We start from the raw sequence: 21,213 nt of genomic DNA, 5'->3' as shown, positions 1-21,213 counted from the left end.
GAAAGGTTCTGGGATCAGACTGAAGAAACTGAAAAGCACCACGATAATGATAAAGATAATTTCACCGTGAAACTACCAGGAGTCAATTATCTGAAGATGTTTAAGGGGTATTGATTAGGGAAATACTAATAAAGGTTGCTTAGACTTTAAAAGATTCTTAGTTTAATTGCATCATCTAGCACTAGATGTCTGAAATAAGAGCTATAATATGTTGCAGTAGTATAATGTTATGCTATTGTTAAGTTTCTTTGTGATTTTTAAAGAGATGGCACATTGTGGCCATATTGTGGGATACTACAATTGTCCTGTATTTTATTGGGTTTAACTGCATTTCTATAGCATGAAGGTAACCAAGAATAAAATGGATGTATTGAATGGGCCAATAGTAGTTTTCTGGTTAACCATAATTAAATATTGATTCCCAAGTATCCAACAGTGTCAACTACACTAATAAGAAGAACTCCTATCAAGGCTATCAGGATATTGCTGCCCAGTAGATTTTCCTGCTTACTTTCTGTTAAGATGTAAACTAGTGTTGCATACATTTAGTAGAACAACTGGAGTTTTTTGTCGTTCTCACTGATTGTTCAACTCTGTCAATGCTAATGAATGCTACTAAACTATGTTATTATGTTAACGCTAATACTAATACTTTGTTAATACTGTGCATCATCCAGGTGGGGCTGCACATTGGTAATCGTGGAGTAGAGTTCCCACTACCTATAAGGTGCTTTGAGTGGAGTGTCCAGAAAAGCGCTATAGAAATATAAGGTATAATTAAAGTAATTTAAAGAAGCAACATGTAACCTTCCAACATGTAACCTTGTTACACAGAATATATACACATAATACATACTAATATTATGTATTATTATGTACACAAAATAATACATAAGAAATATGTATTAAAAAAGAAATAAGAAAAGCTCTATAAAAGTGTAAGGATATGTTGCTCATAGCTTATGTAACAGGAGAGAGCAGGTTTTCTGCTAGTACTGCAGAAACCTGCAATGCAGTGTGGGAAACCCAATGTAACTATGTAATTAGCTCCATCTATCCATTTTCTCGTCACTTTATCCAAATCAGAATCACAGTGGAGCTGGAGCCTGTCCAGGCAAGCAACCGGTGCAAGACAGGATATACCCTGGATTGGATACCAGTCCCATGCAGAGCGCACAAAGACAAACACATACACATTCACACCCAGGGCCAGTTTTCTCAGAAGTCAATTAACCTCCCAATATTCTCTGGACTGCAGGAGGAAACTGGGGTTTTCTGTCGAAAACCCACACAAACACGGGGAGATCATGCATGCTCCACACGTTTAGAGCCCCAGGTCTGGAATCGAACCCAGGGCATCAGCATTTGCAAGGCAGCAATGCTAGACACTGTACCACCCACCATTGTCACCACTCTTGTGCTGACATTTGGTTTGTCACACGCTGTAATTAGGAAGCCACTGCAGTAGTGCCTGAGTTCTGTGATTTTTCACTGGACGGTACCGCCTCTGCAACCATAGGGGACATCCTTCCTGCCAGTGTTGCCCGCTGACATGCTGCTTTGTGACCGCAGCTGAAAGCATGTCCAACACAGTGCTTCTAATGTGGCTTGTCATGACCACAGTAGTTCAGCTCTCCGGCGTTGTCAACCCCCAACAGTGAGATCTGCCTAACGAGTCTGGGTTTCTAGCTCCTGTGTTTGGCTCTTGCATTGGCATCCTGTGCCCAGCTAAAATCCTTGTTTACTGTAATTTCAAAAATGCTGGGAACTCTAAACTCGAAGCCAGCAGCCTTCAGCTGACCAACATAAGAGGGCTATTCCGAATTCAGCTGATACACAGACTACAAATTCAGGGCTGAGACACTGCTGGCATTCCAGACAGGTTTTTACTTTGAACTCATCTGAAGCAGTAAGTTGCGGAGTCTAGTTGGATAATAAGGGCCAAGGCCATTCTTTTTAAGAAACATTTCTCTTTGATTACGTACAGATTCAAAGGTGCAGTCATATTCTGAGAGGGGATTTAAAATGGGTGAGTGAAAAAAAAAAGTACAAATTTCAAGACTGATATCTGATGATGATATCATACAGTATAAATACCAATATATCTTAAAAACTACTATATTGGTAAAAATGTACACTTATTGGAAAAAATATGTCCAAGTACTTCTCCTAACTGGAATGCTTCAAATCTTCTATTTATTCTATAATTGCTTATTATCAAATAATGTTTTGGGTATTGAAAAAGAAGGTGTTGCCTTTTCTGTTATTTTCCTATTTGCAATAGAATTTTCTTCTCCAAAAATATCTTCAGAACATTGTCATCAGAGAGATCACTGCAAGGGAATGCGAACTAACAATCCACAGTGCTCTGAAGTTCATCTGTGTGCAGAAGCCTGGGTTGACACTGAGAATTTTCTGCCACTTCCTGCTTTGTTGCTTTGGGAAGATTTGGGATTTTGTGAAGAACTGCAGAGTCCTACAGAAAACATATGGCAAAAGTAAACAAAATGACAGAAGGGGAACATCACAGCTTCTACAAAGCTCTTAAAGTAATGTTTTCACATTAAGAAACAGGCCAACACCAACACAAAATACAAATTCAAATAAAGACATGAAAATCATGTTATAGGAGAAATTCTGATATTTAGCCTATAGCCAAACTCCATTGCCATTTTATGTTATCTTTCGTGTGTAACTCACAATTTTGGACTGGTTTGGTTGGCGTAGATTGCAGTTAAAAAAGCCAAGCAAAAGACCATTTTTTCAAATGTTCTTGAGTATCGGCTCCAAGCTGCTCTCAAATCCTATGCCCATTCTACCTCTACTCCCGGTAGTTCTCCTGTTATGGTCCTTTACTCACAAGGAAAGTTGGCCATCCCACAACATCTGTTTTGTGGGCTGGACTTTTCTTTTACTAAACAGTCTTTCCTCTTGCCGAAAAGAAGATTGCCGTCTCTCCCCAATTGTCCCCTCCCCTCTTTTTCTTGGCTGAAGCATTTGACCTAGATTTCTAGTCCAGTATGCTCATCATGTCTTGAATAAACACTGGTTACAAAAACACTGAGGGAATTCATATAAACCTTATCTGCTCCCAAATGCCATTGTCTTTCAAAAATGGCAAAAATGTACAACAAAGGGAGACACTAAACAACAAATGCACCCATAGAAAGCTACAGTTATGTCCTTAAGATGTTTAATTTATGTGGGTTTTTAATTAATGTTTCTCATTCCTTGAATAAGGTTAAATGGGACTAACAGCATGTGTGTCATTATTGTTTTGTGAAAAGAAAGTATTCATGGCAAAACACAAGAGTAATTTATTTAGGTTTTCAGTATTACTCTACCACTTCTTTAATTTCTCTTGCTCCTGTTCTTTTTTACAAAATAAAAACTGACAAGGAGCTTCTCTCTTCTGCATTGTGTTCAGGGGGACGTAGTTTTCTCCTCTGGTGTGCCCAGGAACCCCTTTAAAATGAGGTTTTTGTTGTGTGACAGCACAGGCCATTGTTTGCGTGTTCAGGAAAATGATCAAAAATAATTCAACAAAGAAAGTATTGTAGTCACTAGCTATAATAGAGTCACACACCCTCGATATTTTGTGTGAGTGAGGGTATCTTTGTAATGGATCAAGATCTTTGTAAAAAAGGTTACAATGTTATCAAAGCGTCTCAGTCTGATGGGTAAATGAGTGATTTAAAATAACCCCCACAATTTAGTTAAATATACCAGTTTGCATTTGGACACTGAAGAGGTTGTGCATGATCAATGTGGTGGTCCTAATAAGGCAAAGCATTCACTTTTTAATGCTTGTATATGGTGGCCGAGTGCCATGCAGAGCTGTGAAATGACAGGAGAGGTGAAAAATGTATATAATTAATTATTTTTCAATACCTCATATTAAAATGACAGTATTCCTGAAATAAGAATGTGGTATAAGCTGATGGAGCATACAGTTGCTTCACCACATTGCTCCAAGGTTAAAATATATTGCACATAAGGCATATATTTTATAAAGCATATAAAGATACAAATTGTGGGGTAATAGGTTTGCAGATGACATATAAATAACCCTTATAATAAATAAAATCTATAGATTGTTTATGAAATTCTTGTGGCTTTCACAAGAACTCTTCATCAAAGTGCACTGCATGATATTTTGCAACAGGTATGGAGTAACAAAAGTAACAACCACTTAATGTACCACTTATGACCACAACAAATTCTAAACGTTATCAGGAAAAGGAGATCAAATCTTTTTTAGCACCAGCACTGGCATTTTGTTGAACGTAACTTTCAGCTAAACCAGCATTCTGATTTCTTATCAAAAAGGGGTCTGCTCTGAAAATTCCGATCTAGTGGTGTGTGCTGCTACATGCTTTGTACCAGGTTTCAGATGATGTCTCGAGAGATTTTGCTCTATTGCTCCTGTAGCGTCTGGAAAAGGATGTCCCGGCTCATCCCACCAAAGGGAATGTCAGTCTGGCGAGTAGGACATTCAGGCTATAACTGTCACTTTCTTATCTTGCAACCAAAGTCATTATTAAATGGGTAACATATGGATGAGCATTGTCCTGCGGGAATATTGGAGTGTCAGAATGAGCCTACTGGATGGGCAGTCCCAGGACAAGTTTAATGTAGAGCCGTGCAGTAAGATTATTATTCGTCACTACAGGGTATCTGTAGCGACATCATACTTGGATATTCCCATCTATTGATCTACTGTATAGTATGAGACAAACAGGGTATCCAATTGTATATCTACACCACACCCGCTGACGTCCTTCAATGGCCAGCTTCCTTTGTGAGTAAAGGACCAATGAGCAGCTTCTGTAATGTTGTTTCTGTTCTTCTTGCAGGCTTCAGTGCTGCGGATTGAAGATAGGGGAGATTCCGACTGCAGTCCCTCAGAGACAGGGCCTGCAGCGGGACGGGGAAACTAAGACCCCATTGTCCCCCTTGGACAACCTAAGTGATAGCCTGGGGCGTAGCACTATGCTTGCCCAAAAGAATACGGCCATGGACCCCCGGACCAATGAGAACGGACTGGCCGGCAGCAATAAACACCCCAAAAACGTGGCTGGTCTCAAAATCAATGCCAGCATACGAGACAAAATATCTCAGTGGGAAGGTAAAAAAGAATGTTCTGCGTCCTCTCCTCTGATGGCTAGGAAGGAGCCTGAAACTGTGCGAAACAAGGAGACCAAAACTGTTGATATTCTGAGGGGAGATAATAAGAGGTTTGTGAGCTGGGAGAGACAAGACTCTGGGAAGGAGAACGCAGGCAAGCTGGGGGATTTTAGGCCTAAATCCCCAGAGGCTCCTGGAAAGGGCAAAGAGGGAAAATTAGAGAGAGGGAACAGTGGGAAAGACACAGAAGGCACCCAGGATAAGAAGTCCGTTCTGACCCACATCAAAAAGTTGGAGCAAGCGATGAAGGAGAGCCCCAGCAAACCTCCACTGGTATTGCCTGGCAATTACTTCAGCCCACCTTCCAAGGAAGAGCAGGAGGAGGCTGAGAGGAGAGCTGCAGAGCCTATTTTTGGGACACTGGACGTGGTGAGGGCTGGCGTAAGACGTAGGCAGGACCAGGAGAATGTATACACTGAGCCAGGGGCACCTTCCATTAATCCTCTCCCCAAACCTCAGCGGACCTTCCAGCACCACACACAGGGGGCAGCTTCAGGCTCTGCCCTGGGGCTTGGGAAAGGACGAAGGAACCTGCCCCCATTGCCCTCAGTCCCCCCACCACCACTGCCCACCTGTCCTCCGCCTAGTGTCAGCCGGAGACCCTGCACAGACCGACAGAGGAGTAATGCCAGCAACAGGTAACATAGCAACAGGCGGCAAAGCCATGGGATGGATAGGCATCTTCTACTTGGCCCTGTGCTCTTGGACGTATTCGCCACATGTTAAGGAATGGCTGACATTGACAATCATTCAAGTAATTACAAGTGATCTAGGAAGCAGAACCAAGGTTTCAAATTATTTCCCTCCTGGAAAACAAAAGCTTGGAATTCGCATAAGCAAACAGTACCATTTCTGATTAAATATTGGGCCTTTTTAAAGTACTGTTTTAAGCCAGACGGAAATATACTTGTATTTTTAGTGGAGGTGAAAAGAAGTGACCTGTCAAACAGTATATTTTAATAAATTTTCACAGAGCTCTTCTTTGTCTCTGGAAAACAGGTTGTTTCTATTGAAACAACCAAGCAAAACCCAGACCGGAGAGGCTCAGACAGTGAGTGCTACAATGAGTGGAAAGCTGAGAGTGGGAGGCGCACTGCTCAAGTATTAAAGGGGAACTGCAATGCTATTTTTATATTTTTGAGTTCGAGAAAATCAACATTGATTCTGTGCATTTCAAACCACTATAAAATATATTGTACAAAGTAACTGTAAAAAATAAAATGTACTCTGTAATTTGTAAAACTTCCAATTTGCATCACAAAATTGACAAAATTTCCAGTTATGCACAGCACCATATTCTGTGATGCAGAACGAGGCAACAAAACATCCGGTGATGTGAAGCGGCCCAATTACATTGTAAACAAGCGGGCTTGTGAATACGTCTATCAATCTAACAGAAATATTGCTCTCGACTTTGAGACAAATTTTGCCGGCAAATACTGCTTGTTAACTCTTCATGCAGATCACATTTCTGCAGGGAAATGCCTGCTGCACAACCTGTACTTATTCGTTCACACATTACGTTAGTCATTACAGTGACTAGCGAGCAGGAAGGGCCACTTCATGTCTCGCTCTCAGCGGTGGTGAGATCAGGGGTTTGCAACAGCATGGCCACTTAGAGTACTTTCCCTTAAGATCACGATTTTGTGCTTAACTCGAAACTTTGTAAAGCTTTTCAACACCGTCAGTGAATTTATTTTGTTATGGAGATTTAATAACTGGTCTGAGAAATTAGGACCGCAGTTTCCCTTTAAAAAAAACAGGGAAGGGAAGCAGAGTGATAGTTCTAAAGAGATGAGGGATCAAGGGTGTTTCAGGCAGGCCTGTTTTTTTTTTTCTGTACAAGAAATGGTGACTCAAAAGAAAACAATGTTAATTCTGTAAATTTAAATGACAGTCTCCAAGATTATTACACGTTCCCTCTTTAAATCACCACACGTCTCCTTGTTTTGACCTAATCTTTTGTGTGTATTTTTGTGCTCTCTGTGTTTTATTGATTTAGGAAATCTTACGAGTTTGAGGATGTCCTCCAGTCCTCTACAGAAGGATGCAGAGTTGATTGGTATGCCCAGTCCAAGCTGTCACTTACTCGCACTTTATCAGAGGAGAATGTCTATGAAGACATCCTGGGTAAGTTGCTCAGTACCTTAACATCAGGGTTGATGGAATGTTTCTTCTTCGTTAATATCACATTGACATCAGTAATCTATTGTGTTTCAGCTGTATATAGATGTCATATTTACTCAGCATTTGATCAAAATTGTGACAAAAACTGTGCCTTGGCACAGATTTTTAATTTTTCATCTGAGAAAGTGAGAATGTCCAACGAGGGTTTGTAAACTTTACTTAAATTTAGTATTTACTTAAACTTATTACTATTTATCCATTAAATAAAGATTTTTTTATGCTAAAGTATTTTATCCCTGCAAGTTAGCATCAAATTTTGATTTATAATGTTGGCCATTCCAAAAAGGGGTTTATTTAAAAAAATAAAGACATAGTACTTTGAATTCAACATATTTTTTACTTAAACTGTATTTGCCTGTACTTGTTTGTGTGCTTGTTTTAGATGAATATTATACATAATAACTTATTTCATTGTTTTTTGAAGTGTGTATGCTAATGTCTAAATAAAATCTGCATGTAGCCTTTTATATAAGGCTGTGAGGCATCGTGCTATTTTTGAATACCTGCTTTTAAAATTGTTTAGGTGCTTACTCTCCTCCCCCAGTATTAGACGATATTCAATGCAAATCTTTGTACTTTGTACTGAAAGCTTGTAAGTGTTGTCCTCGGGCAAGAGGAATACCATCCAATGAACTTGAAGGGGAAATCTAGACCAAAATTAGGTCCAACACAAAGATCAAACATAAATTGTATCAAACTGCAATTCAGAATGTATTAAGTAATTTTAGAATAGCTGTGCTCCAATATTAACCAAAAAATCAGTTAATTCCACACAGATACTTCAGTGTCTATTTGTAAGCTGCAAAGGGCATGATTTGTCAGAATATGGTGGTAAAAGTACATCTTGTTTTTCTGAAAAGTATCTCTTCTCTTGGACTGAGAGAACCAATTTTTGAGATTAGCAGTGTGGTATTACAGAAATGTTTTGAAGCATGTGCTTAGTATACAATACCTAATACATTTGAAACAGTAGCTTGGTGTGATTTATAGTTAATTTTGTTTTCCATCTAGTTTCCCCTTTGAGAACCGTCAGAGAAATGTTATCCACTTTTACCCCACTTCTAAAACGTATTGAACTTCACAAACCTCAGAAACCTCACCAATGCTCAACAAATTGTACTCAATGCTCTTTTTTTCTCTGTACTTGCAAAAAAAAAAACCCTTCTGTTATTTATATAATGATCTGTATGGTCAACCTCTCAGTAAAAACAATAAACGTGGTTTAAAAAAAAGTCGGACAACTGAGGGAGGTTTGAAATACAAACTACCAGCCTAGCTGTCTTCCTTTTATCCCTGGTCAAAGAAAATAGCTGTCTGGCTAGAGTTTGTTAAAAACAGCTTATAATTATCACTGTCTACAGCAGAGGGGTGCCCTGAAGTAACAAGCAGTCTGGTACCTTAAAGTGTTCTTCTCTGCCTGAGCCTTTTACACATTACTTAAGTTAATTTTAGATCAGACTATGCCATACCACCCGGGACACTGTCTAAATTCACCCTGTTGCTTCACTTTCAAAGTCAAATTGGTCTGTGCACAGGGGTGTGCTTGGGTTTGAGACAGAGGCCAAGCCCATGGGTTTATGGGATTCTTTGTTGTGATTGATGTATTAAGCTCCTTCTTTATAAACCCTCAGAGAAATGGTCTCTGCTGAGCAACTTAAGCAAAAGTGAAATTAATGTTTTGCTTACAGAATTCAAAATTTTTTTTTACTTTAGTACATCGGAGTTAGTGTTGTTCTAAGTGGGAAAAAATCCCCAGAGAAAACAATGGTGTGCCGTGTTAATTACATTTCATAAAATACAATTAGTGTGGTTCACTGCATCGCATAAAGTTTAGCATAGCTCAGTCTTATGATAATTACTCGAACAAATCTGAGTGCTGTGGAACTGGCATGTATTGTGGAAGTTTTACTATGATATAGCTTCACATGTCATGGTTTTTTTATGGTTTGTCACAGTATATCACAGTCTTCATAGCTGGACAGATGTTAAAGCCATTACAGTTTCACAACACACTCAGCATAATCAATTTGGAATGGCAAAACTGGAATATTCTTCAATCTGGTACTTCTCTGCATTCAGAGTGTTTGGGTTTTTATCTCCTTTATGCCCGTTGTACAGTATGGTAAACGGGGGCCATATCCAAAATGTTTAGCTTTAAAACCTTTCAGGCTTGCATTTCCCAGAATCCCTGTCAAGTACATACGTTTATTGATAACAGTGTTTGAGAATGTGTTACCATGCAGTTGTGAGCTGTTTTGCCTTTTGTTCTAAACTAATATATTTGCTTAACCTTGAATGAATCAATGCCTCTTTTGTGTTATAGACCAGTTCACAAAAAGGAAATATTTAAAAATATAAAAGACTGTGGATACTGTGTTGTATATGGTATTATTTTATGTGAGGCTGAACAAAGATGTATTTTCATGTCAGGTCAATTACATTTTCCCATTATCATAATATTTATTCCTGCTAAGGATAGTTTTAGAGACACTAGTTAACCAAACCAGCATGTTTTGAGAATGGGGGAGGAAACTTAAGCATCAGTATACCCATGTAGGTGTCGGAGAGAACATGCAAACCACACAGAAAGTGGAGGAACAAGCCCTGGACTGAGACAGCAGTATTACCTGTCATGCCACCATGCTGACTGTCAGTATACATCTACAGGGCTGAGAAAATGTTAGTCGGCATACTAGTGTCTATTAGACCTAAACAGTAATCAGATCATTATGTGTGTATAGCTCAAAGACAATAAGATTGAAAATTGAGCAGACATGACTTCATGTATCTCATATCTGTTTTTATATGAATTTTGCATGCTTTTCCTTACAGAACTGTTTCGGGTCTGTGACATGTGAGGGTTTCCTTGCATGGACAACTTGCTTTAGATATTGCCATGATATTGCAGTGGGGGCATCCAAAATGCACAATTTTGTTTTCCTTAGCCATTCTGCTGTAGATCTGCTTGTATGTTTAGGATCATTATCTTGCTGCGTGACCCACTTTTGGCTCTGAATGATGGCAAGCAGTCCAGGTCCTGAGGCAGAAAAGCAGCACAAACTGTGATACTCCTCCCACCATACTTGATGGATGGGATGAGGTTCTTCTGTTGGAGTTTGCTCTTTTGCCAAGCAAAATGTTTCTCATTGTAGATAAAAGGTCCAGGCGCCCTTCGGTGGACTTGAGACATATTCTCTGCACTGAATAGAATCCAACTACACATTTATCACTAGTAACAATGAGACAGGGATGAGGTCAGGAACCTTGTGGAGTGGTAACTTGACAATAACTTTTCCCTCAATGTCAGCAAATCCACATAGCTAGTTATCGATTTCAGAAAGCAGGGTGGGGACCACATCCTTGTTCACATAAGTGGGGTGGCTGTAGAGATAGTTAGTAGATTCATGTTCCTGGGTACCTCCATCACTTTAACGTGATCCCAGCATGTACTGTAACTAGAGCTACAAAGAAGGTGCAATTGCACCCTTTACTTCCTCAGACAATTCTGCAGGTGCGCTACTGAAAGTGTGCTCACATGTAGTATTGCAGTGTGGTTTGGCAGCAACTTGTTTTCTGACCGAAAGGCATTATAGGAGGTGGTCAGGTCAGCCCAGTCCATTACTAGAGTACAGCTCTGTTGTGGACATCGTTACAACTTGCTGTCTCAGGAAGGCAGGAGGGTATTGCTAAGGATAACAATGGTTCTGGTTTCTCACTGTTCTCTCCACTGCCCTCTGGTAATCGTTATAATAGCATAAAGGCGTGTGACTCCAGATTCAGAGACTGCTTCTTCCTGCAAGCTGTCGGGTTACTGAATTCTGCCTCTACCACTGACTCACACTGATGTTTTGTTTTTCTTTTGTACATTGTGTTGACTTTTAACGCATGCTATTTAACTTCATTGTTGCCACTGCTGTTCTGTGTTTTAGCTTGGTGTTTCCTTAATGTCTTGTATTGGAACATACATGCCGATAAGCATTGTATTGCACTTGTGCATGTGACAAATAAACTGAACTGATTTTAGTGAAAACCAATCATTGCCTTATCCAGTAATTGTGAAGACTCAGAAATAATAAGAAAAGCTATTTCAAAAGGGAAGTGTTGATTATATCATATATACTTGCCATATATACACCAGTGTTATAGTAAATTATCCTTCAAATTGTACTCCATGGTACTGTACTAATATATGCAAAAGTAGTGAAAATACGAATACAAGACAGGCCTAGCCTATTTTTGCTCGCGTTTTCAGTGCTGCTGTTCCATTGCTTAGGTGTTTGCATTTTTTCCGTCTCTATAGATCTTCCATCAAAGGAAAATCCCTATGAAGACATAGAGATGGAGAGCCGCTGCCACGGAAACAAGTTCCCCCTTCCCCTCACGCCATCATCGCCAGCTCCAGATACGCCTACAAAGGTAACGTCTGGAAAGTATACTCTTTCTTTGTTTTAGCCATGTTATTAAAATATAAAGGTAGTAGACATTTTTGGAAGATTATTGGAGAGGGCTTCATCCATTGGTGGATCAATACAATCTGAAGGGAATAATGAGATTTATTGTATATTATATTAGATTTCACCTATCCAACCATTCATTTTTTAACCGCTTTATCCAGGTAATGGGCATGAGGGCAGGATACACCCTGTACAGGATGCTGGTCCATCACAGGGCACACACAGACACAAACACACACTCACACAAGGACCAAAATTCCCAGAAGCCAATGAACCTACTAGACTGTCTTTGGACTGTGATAGAAAATCGGACTACTTGGAAGAAACCCATGTGAACATGGGGGCAACATGCAAACTCCACACAGACAGCACCCCAGGAATTAAATACAGGGGTCCAGCGCTGTGAGGCAACAATGATAACCACTGTACCACTGTACTAGCATTATCATATCACATCACAACGAGATGGGTATGGTTCAAACTGAATATTCGAGTCTACAATGTGGGAGTTTATAAATGATAAACTCCCAATAAATTACTGGCAAAATCACAGTCTAGAAATTAATTAATAGTAAAATTAAATTTTCAGGTTTTTATTGATGGGGACACCTGCATATATTTCATGGGTAAATATTGATACAAACAAATGTACAATCCTAAAAATAAATTGGTCAACTGTTGCTTGAACTCAAAACAAGCTTATTTCAGTGACATTTTAGAAGAGGCTTAATCAATTGTACAGCACATCTCCAAATTTTGGTTTCTTCATAGAAAAGGCAGTTTTGCAGTGAGGCCACACTCTTTAAAAAAGGAGATAGGGAAGTAAACAGGACAGCTTGCCACAAGCATGAGCAGACAGTTGACAGGAGTTAAAGGAAAACCGCACGTTGTTTCTCAAAAGAACTCGGTCAGCTTTGTCTGCGGCGCTTGGACATGGTCTCTCAACGTCTCTCCCCAGCTCTCCTCCAAACCCGGGTTCTTCAGACAGAACTCGGAACGACGCAGCTTCAAGCTGCTCGAGCTGCGCAAGATCAACCGGGATGGCGGTGGGGTGTCGCCCTCCAAAATCAGCCCCCCCTCCACTCCCAGCAGCCCCGATGACACCCCCTGCCTCTCAGGAGACCCCAACAACCGCCGGCGACGGAAGATCCCGAAGGTAGGGGGTTCGCACAGGGAATAAGGGCTGATGCATACAGGACTAGAGATGTAGAAAATTAAGAACATCATTATCCTGTTTGGGGGTAAGCGCTGCAAGGCTTATATTTTAGGAGCATTGTCTTTACTTTTGTATCATCCATCCATTCTCTAAGCTCTTTATCCAATAGAGAGCTGGAGCCTGGCAGGGTTCACCCTGGACAGGACGCCAGTCCATCGCAGGGCAAACGCAGAGACAAGACACTGAAATATACTCACACACCAGGGCCAGGAGCATCCTAATGTGATCCTGGGGAGAACTTGGAAACTCTGCACTGATGGCTCCCCAGGAACTGAACCCAGGGCCTCAGCGCAGCGAGACAGCAATGCTCCACTGTGCTGCCTCACTTTTTCATCACAATCTTACAAACACTTAGCAAGTATTTTTTAATAATAATCCCATTCACTTATATAGTGCTTTTCACGACACTTCACTCAAAGGGCTTTACAGATAATGGGGACTCCCCTCCACCACCAATGTGCAGCCCCCAGCTGGAAGATGCAACAGCAGCCATAGTGCACCAGTACACTGACCACACACCAGCAATCAGTGGGGAGGAGAAAAGAGTGATGAAGCCAGTTCAGAGATGGGAATTATTAGGAGGCCATGATTGGTAAAGGCCAAAGGGAAATTTGGCAAGGATGCTGGTGTAACACCCCTACTCTTTTCGAGATACACCCTGGGATTTTTAATGACCACAGAGTGTCAGGACCTTGATTTTTCGTCTCATCCAAAGTACAGTGCCTTTTTACAGTATATTGTCCCCGTCACTATACAGGGACATTAGGACCCACACAGACCACAGGGTGAGCACCCCCTACTGGCCCCTCTAATATCTCTTCCAGCAGCAATCTTAGCTTTTCCCAGGAGGTCTCCAATCCAGGTACTGACCAGGCTCACACCCTCTGAGCTTCAGTGGGTTGCCAGTCATGAGTTGCAGGGTGAAATGGCTGCTGACCATAACTCGCCTCTAATTCATAATTTGCCTCTAGTTACATAGTGATTGAAATGGATGTTGGCTTTCTGCATGCCATATACTTCCCCTCGAAAATCAGAACCCAGCACCATGGTATAAGGAGTCTAACTTGTCAGAACTGCCTTCTTTTGTAACAGGTGCTTAATTAAATGCATGTTAATAAGGTGGGAACTGAGTTTCTTTTGGAAAATATGGTACAATGCGGTATTGTGGACTCCTGCCACTGGAGGTCTACAGTAATCTCTGGCTGGCTCTGATCAGATTTCATAGCTTGTGTTTCCTAGGTTACCACTCTTAAAAGTAACCTAATTCAATAAATGTCTTCAGAAAAATATCTCTACCGGCAAGCTGTATAGTCACGGCAAAGTGCCTAGTCGTGAAAAGCAAGCCCTGTAAAGAATATATTTCGAAATATAAAACATGTTAATTTGTTTTAAGAAGTGTGTTTTGAACTATTGATTTAAAGCTGGGATCTTTACGTGAGAAAAAGAGGCTTTCTTGGTTTTCAGAGAAGGCTGACGTAAGTTCAGGACATTTTTTGATAGAGCTGAGATACGTTGGATATGCGTGTCATGTTCACGATGTGCCTCTCTGCTGGCAGCTTGTGTTGAAGATCAATGGGATTTTTGAGGCCCGCAGAGGGAAGAAACGCATGAAGAGAGTCTCACAGTCCACGGAGACTAGCTCTGGCAGAGGTATGTGTCAGTTCAGCAAGAGCAGCAGGAGGGCCAGAGGGCCTACGAGCATTTTGGGGCCTTTCTGCTGTGCCAAAGTCAAATATCTATCCCCGAAGCAGTGTTTTAATTCTGTTTATATTCTACTTCGAGGTGAATTTGGCATTTGATCTGCATCCTAATATCAACCACTGAACCACTGATGTGTCTAGAACATGACAGTCGAAAAGAAATGGTTGTGGAATATCTATCCTATTGCCGTTTGTCCATATATTAACTTTTCTTTTGCAGTAACAGATGAAAACAGCGAGTCTGAGAGCGACACAGAAGAAAAGCTGAAAGGTAAGCAAAATGATCTGTCGTTCAAGAGCACTTTTGTTCCTGGTGAGTCTTGTTTTTACACTAAGATTGAAAGGGGTGACAAACAAAAGAACTGTATTTAATTACACTTTTTTTAATTAGCTCCAAAACCGCAATACATGCATCACCCAGGTAAAAACAGAGTTAAACTGGAAAGTATGATTTACTTTATAGTGCTTACTTTCTTCAAGTGAGAACTTGTCAGCACACAGAAATGAACCACCCTGCTCTTGAGAAGCTTAACGAACGCAGCTCAAAGGAATCTATAATGCTACTACTGTGGAATTAGTCTCATAGTATAACTCTTGGATGCCTACAGGACAATGTGGTTACAACACCATAAAGTAAACAAATTATTTTTCAATTGTTCCACAGTGTATTGCACATGTAAGTGACCTCCAATTGCCTCTAAACTCAGCCATTAACTTTGTTTTCAAAGCAGTGAAACTGTAGTTTTTGAAAACAAACATATTAGTTAAGTTTGTTGGATTTTGCTCTGTACAAAGATTTGTGTTTGTGACAATTCAGTTCAATAGGCATCACTCTGTCTAAGCTCAGTGGCCACTCATGGTCTTAGAGAACCGTGCCGAAGAGTCACTTTTCGTTAATCAATTTATAGGTATGAGTAGCAATTCTCTTTCACGATCTCAGGTGATGTGCCGAATTAAGGAATTCTGAGATCATTTATACCAAAAACATGAATACACTGCATGAAACCATAAGTAAAGATCGGCTCAAGGTTTATTCCATGCCAAAAGGAAAAGAAAAGAGACACAACCGTTTGGCTGTGGAGCCTTCTTCAGGTGCGTGCCCTTCAGGTATGAAGAAGGCTCCACAGCCGAAACTTTGTCTCTCTTTTCTTTTCCTTTCAACTTGGAATAAACCTTGACATGTTCCTTTGCAGCCTGCACATGCTGGCACAGCTCCCTTCTAGAACTTCAAAAACTTAAGTTTGTTATAAATCTTCACAAAGTAATAATTCAGGACAACCCTTGCTTTTAAGGGCAGGGCTTAACACTTTCAAGAACTAAAATAGCATTTGAAGAGAAGTTCACACACAACATGCCCATCTTTATTCATTTCATTTTGGAATATAGTACTTTATTTATCCCCAAGGGGGCAATCAAAGCTCATGGCTGCACTGTGTGTCTCTCTGTGTGAATGTTTGTGTGGTGCTTCTGTAGCTGTTCTGTTAAACGCAATGTCACAATCACACCCTCTCTTTTCCATTTCATTGCAGCCCTGTCCTAGTCTCTGATGACTCTCCTTCCTCTCCCTTTCTTCTCTCTCTCCCCCAGCTCACAGCCAGCGCCTGGTGTCAGTGCAGTCCATGTTGAAGCAGACCGGCCGCTACCGCACCCTGGAGAGAGACCTGATGGAGCTACAGGAGCGCAGGCTCTTTGAGTACTTTCTGGTGGTGGCGCTCCACAAGAAGCAGGCTGGAGCGCCCTACCTGCCTGAGGTCACACAGCAGTTTCCCCTGAAGGTGAGAGTGGTTTGCTGGGGCTAAGGGGCTGTTGCACAGTAGTGACGTGTACAGTAATAGCGCATTGGCATTTTGTCAGTGATGTAGTACCGTGATCATTCACACAGGGAACTCAGTTTAACCTATCATCTATAATCATGGGTGATGGCAGAGTGGTTACCAGTGCCACCTTGTGACCCCGGGTTCAATTCTGGAGCTGGGGTGCTATCTGCGTGGAGTTTGTATGTTCTCCCCATGTCTGCGCCCCGACTAGCTGTTGGTAGAGCATGAGACTCATAATCTCAGGGTACAAGGTTCTCTAATAACCTATACTGGGCAGCAGGAGTATGAGGTAGTGTTGGAGGCAGAGGATCACGTTTCTGTGACAACGGCAACAACACTAGCACTATCTGCGCGGAACAAAGGCCTGGCAATCTACCTCCGTATCCTGCCATGAAAACTCCATGGATAGTGACGGGGGAACTATTCATAGGGTCCCCTTGAGTCGACACCGACTTAATGGCACTCCCCCCCCACCCCCCCCCCGATGTCTGCAGAGATTTCCTTTGGGTGGGTGCTCCATTTTCCTCCCCCAGTCGAAAAACATACTACGCAGGTTACTTGGTTTCTGGAAAAATTGGCCCTGGTGTGAGTGTGTGCGCGTCTGTGTTTGTGTCTTCTGTTTGTGCCCTGAGATGGTTCAGGGTTTATTCTGCCATGTGCTGGGATTGGCTCCAGCTCCCCCACAACCCTGAGTTGATTGAAAGGGTGAGAAAATAGATGGATGAATATGATCATGAAATGCTGGGAAACCAACACCGAGATGGATTCAGATTCTTTAAGTTGAGAACTTTAACTCGCCTCCAACTAGTTCTTAAATAACGTTTATCTGAAGGTAAAGAAGTAATGGGTTTTCAACAACATACTCAATTTTGTTTCCTGAGATGTGTCCCATAAAAAATAACACCAGGATAATGTAATACTATTACCCAGTTTAAAAAAAAAGGTGCTATGGACATTAAAGATTGACAATGAGCTATTTGAAAGTCAATGGTGAGATTCGATCTAGTGCTTTCTTAAGTAGTTTTGCTTAATGCTTTTAGTTTCTTCAGTATGACCAATGACTTATTACTGTAACGAACAATGTTTAAGAAATATTATAATGTTAGCAAGAACAAATGCATTCCTTTGAACAATGTATTTCTTAAGTAGGTCATACCTAAAATTTCTTTCTGAATTTTGGTTTATAGTATTTTTGTGTATGGTGACATTAGACAGCTGTTCACCTGATGGCTTCTGGAGAGAAAGGCTGCTTCTGAGGTATAGGAGTGTCAGTGGTGAATGTGTGGCAGTGTTGGACTCATAGGAAGCTGCTTTTGTGTTAACAGCTGGAGCGAAGCTTCAAGTTCATGCGGGAGGCTGAGGACCAGTTGAAAGTCATCCCTCAGTTCTGTTTCCCTGACGCCAAGGACTGGGTGCCAGTGGACAACTTTGCCAGGTTAGAGCTACTTTTCTACATTTCCCTCTCTCAGCTGTGGCTGCCTTTACGAAGTGTGAAATAAATTTGTGGTTAAAAGTCTTCATAGCCATCTCCTTCTCTTTCCAAAAATATCCAGCATTAATACTTGCATTTTTTTTTTATTTCCTCATGGCTTACATTGTCCATTTTGAACCCTTTACATGCATTCTGAGACCTTTACAAATCTGCCACTGAGTATCTGCCCAAACATTTCTAGGATCATGCAGATCCCAAATATAAATGCTATAAAATTACTGTGCTTCTTAAAAATACATCCCAAGAATTTGGAGACATAGTTTTGCTCATTAAAGATCCCGTGGCACTGTTTGTAATAGCAGAGTTTCTAACCTGATTTACTTCCGCTGTGGGCTTGCATGAACTGGCTTACCTAAAATTCCCCTTTACTTTAACCTTCAATCTTTACTTTAACCCAATTCACCTTTTACTTTAAGGTGTAGTCATTTCCTTCACCAGAAAACTCTCACTTTTACACCTCATGGGGTTTGTAGTGGGGCTGCTGATGCATAATGGCTGCCACATGTCCAGGTGAATGTTGTGTTTCAGGCTCGGAAAACATTGATCCCCTCCTATACGTAAAGTGCTTTGGTGTCCTTTGGGATAACAAGTTATAGAAATGAAAGGAATGAATTCCAATTATTATTTAAATGTAGTTCTCTGGTTTAATGATCAATAGCAATAAATGACAGCACTTACACACCTACATTCTACAGCACAATCTCCTGTACCTTCAGATTCTGCATGTAGTGATTTTTGCATTCTGGATTGTTAAAACTACATAAACATAGAAAAACGTATTTATAAAGTATTTGCTAAAGGGCTACAACATCTTTCAACCTGCCCTTAAATAGTCCAAAGTTTCACCTACAGAGATTTTACAGTATATGATGCTTAAAAACCTCTTTTGTTTGTTTTTGTATCAGAAAATATATTATTCATACCGTGCTTACTATCTCGGCTGACGAAAACAAACCCTGTACAGGCATGACACATCCATACCAAAATAATATTTTCAGAATAATGATATTCTCCCCTCTCTTTCAGAATATGCCATTCATCATAAACTGTTTTTTTTTTACTTAATGCCTTTTCATGCAGTTGTTTGGAAAGATAATCTCTCCCCCGAGGAGACTGTGGAGATTGTAAATGCCGGCCTCATTTTCTTGACTGACAAAGTGTGGCTTGGTTCTCTTTGTTGAGATGATGGTATGGCTTTAAACTCAGTATTGCTTAACCTGTGGGTGACCTAGGCTTAGGAAACATTAAGAAGAGGCCAAAAGAAATACTTGTGGGATTGTTTTTTTAATATGCAATATTAGACTATTTGGGGCTTTTTTTCTGAAAATATGGCAGTAAAGGTTGGAATTGAAACTGCTGCAAGTGTGAAGGAAATACTGAGCAAAATGTAGACATCCAGTGTTATTTGTGTAAGCTTATGTGTAAGCTCAGATAATTCCATAACTGTTGCAGATGTTAACTATCAATGTTTACTAGCATTAAGTTCTAAGAAGTAAGTCAATGTTCTCAGATTATTTTTTTCTCTTATCATTTAAGAGTATTATCCAAGGAGTAGCACATGTGCGCATCGGCACCATCTGAATGAAAATTATTTATCTGGAATCTTCATTGTTAACTAGGAGTAAACAGTGTTCAGACATTGATCTTATCTACCCATGCAATTTCAAACCCCATTATCCAAATCAGGAATGCAGGGGAGCTGTAGCTTATTCTAGCAAACAACGGGCACAGCACAAAGCAGGGTACACCCTGGATAAGATGCCAGTCCATTGCAGGGCACAGACACAGTCTTCGACAGTGAAGCACCACAAAGGGTTGTGGCAACAGCACAGAGGATTATAGGATGTGATTCACCATCAATCAGTGAGATTCACACCATCTTCTGTCGTAATGAAGCCCAATCCATCATTCAGGATACCAATTATCCCAGCCACAGGACTGTTCTCCCCCTTGCACTCTGGCTAGCGGTACCGCACTGTTAAAGCACGGAGCATCAGGCTTAAGAACAGCTTCTACCCGACTGCATCCTTAACAACTCACTGCAATGCCTCGGAACTCAATGCATGTCTGCACTATGCACTTTTTGCACCATGTACTACATATTTATTGTCTCACAACATATTTATTGTTCCTGATGTTATTATTTATTATGTTCGTAATGTACTGTCTACATTGTATGGTGTTGTCTGTTGTACTGTGTGTATCCTGAGAGATCAACGCGGATAAGAATTCCACTGTACTGTATATGTACATACTGTATGGTGATAAACTCCTCTACTATTACTCTACTATACACACACAGACTCACACCAATTTTCCTAGACGTCCGTTAGCTTACCAGTATGTCTTTGGACTGTTGGAGGAAACCAGTGCAAACATTGGGGGGAAAAATACAAACTCCTCACAGGTAGCAGTCCAGGAATTGAACACATTGCTGCAAGGACACAACGCTAACCATTGTGACACTGTGCTACCCACATCAACTTTATTTCTTTCATAAATAAGTTTAATAATTCCTGTTAAACTAAATACACAAAAGTTCAGGATCAAAGTTCAGGAGGAGGCTGGCCCCAATTGCTATCAATCACCCACTCTACTGTTTAAATGGGGACTTTTAGATCAGTGTTTCCTGGAGTTCTCACTCCTCCATCACCTCCAGATCCACTGCCAATGCAACAGCATTGTGTCATATCATGGAGATGCATTCTGAAGTCCAGCCATAAGGACAGGTAGCTGTCCCTGAAACAATAATATCAGTAAAGACTGGTTTAAGAATTCATTGATTAATTAAATATAATTCCATGAATTATGAGGTTTTGTCTGTATCTTCTGATCTTCATAAAATGCATTTTCTTGTGCCAGTGACAGTATTTTGGTAGTGACTGCAGGCACATTCAAGGATATCCCATAGAGAAATGAAAAAAAAAGTAAATCTTACCACTTCCAAGTTGGTAGTGCATGCCAGTAAATTGGTTTTGGCTTTGTTTTTCAGCGAAACGTTCTCTTTTGTCTTGACTGGTGAGGATGGGAGTAGGAGGTTCGGATATTGCCGACGTTTACTGGTAAGTGAAAATTTGACTCATTCTTATTGAGTGAAGTAGTGACGCACATCATCTGCTTTGCCATGTAAACTTACCACAGTGAGTGTATTCTTTAAGAC

At 40.7% G+C, this 21,213-nt stretch overlaps 1 protein-coding gene across 1 annotated transcript in view; it reads left to right on the top strand.

The window, feature by feature from the left end:
• The window catches only part of LOC148829145 (DENN domain-containing protein 2A), a 64,468-nt gene that overhangs the window by 28,419 nt on the left and 14,836 nt on the right, over window positions 1-21,213 (top strand). Inside the window, exons 3-11 of the mRNA XM_088924099.1 lie at window positions 4,857-5,825; window positions 7,190-7,317; window positions 11,675-11,790; window positions 12,787-12,984; window positions 14,601-14,694; window positions 14,965-15,015; window positions 16,332-16,519; window positions 17,887-17,996; window positions 21,046-21,115. Coding sequence (XP_088780225.1) covers window positions 4,857-5,825; window positions 7,190-7,317; window positions 11,675-11,790; window positions 12,787-12,984; window positions 14,601-14,694; window positions 14,965-15,015; window positions 16,332-16,519; window positions 17,887-17,996; window positions 21,046-21,115 — 1,924 coding nt within the window. The remainder of the gene's footprint in view (window positions 1-4,856; window positions 5,826-7,189; window positions 7,318-11,674; window positions 11,791-12,786; window positions 12,985-14,600; window positions 14,695-14,964; window positions 15,016-16,331; window positions 16,520-17,886; window positions 17,997-21,045; window positions 21,116-21,213) is intronic.

Source organism: Atractosteus spatula, chromosome 8, assembly GCF_055471065.1.
Source record: "Atractosteus spatula isolate fAtrSpa1 chromosome 8, fAtrSpa1.hap1, whole genome shotgun sequence".
NCBI lineage: Eukaryota > Metazoa > Chordata > Actinopteri > Semionotiformes > Lepisosteidae > Atractosteus > Atractosteus spatula.
Note: the sequence above shows the minus strand (reverse complement) of the source record. Positions and strands in the feature narration are given on the sequence as shown.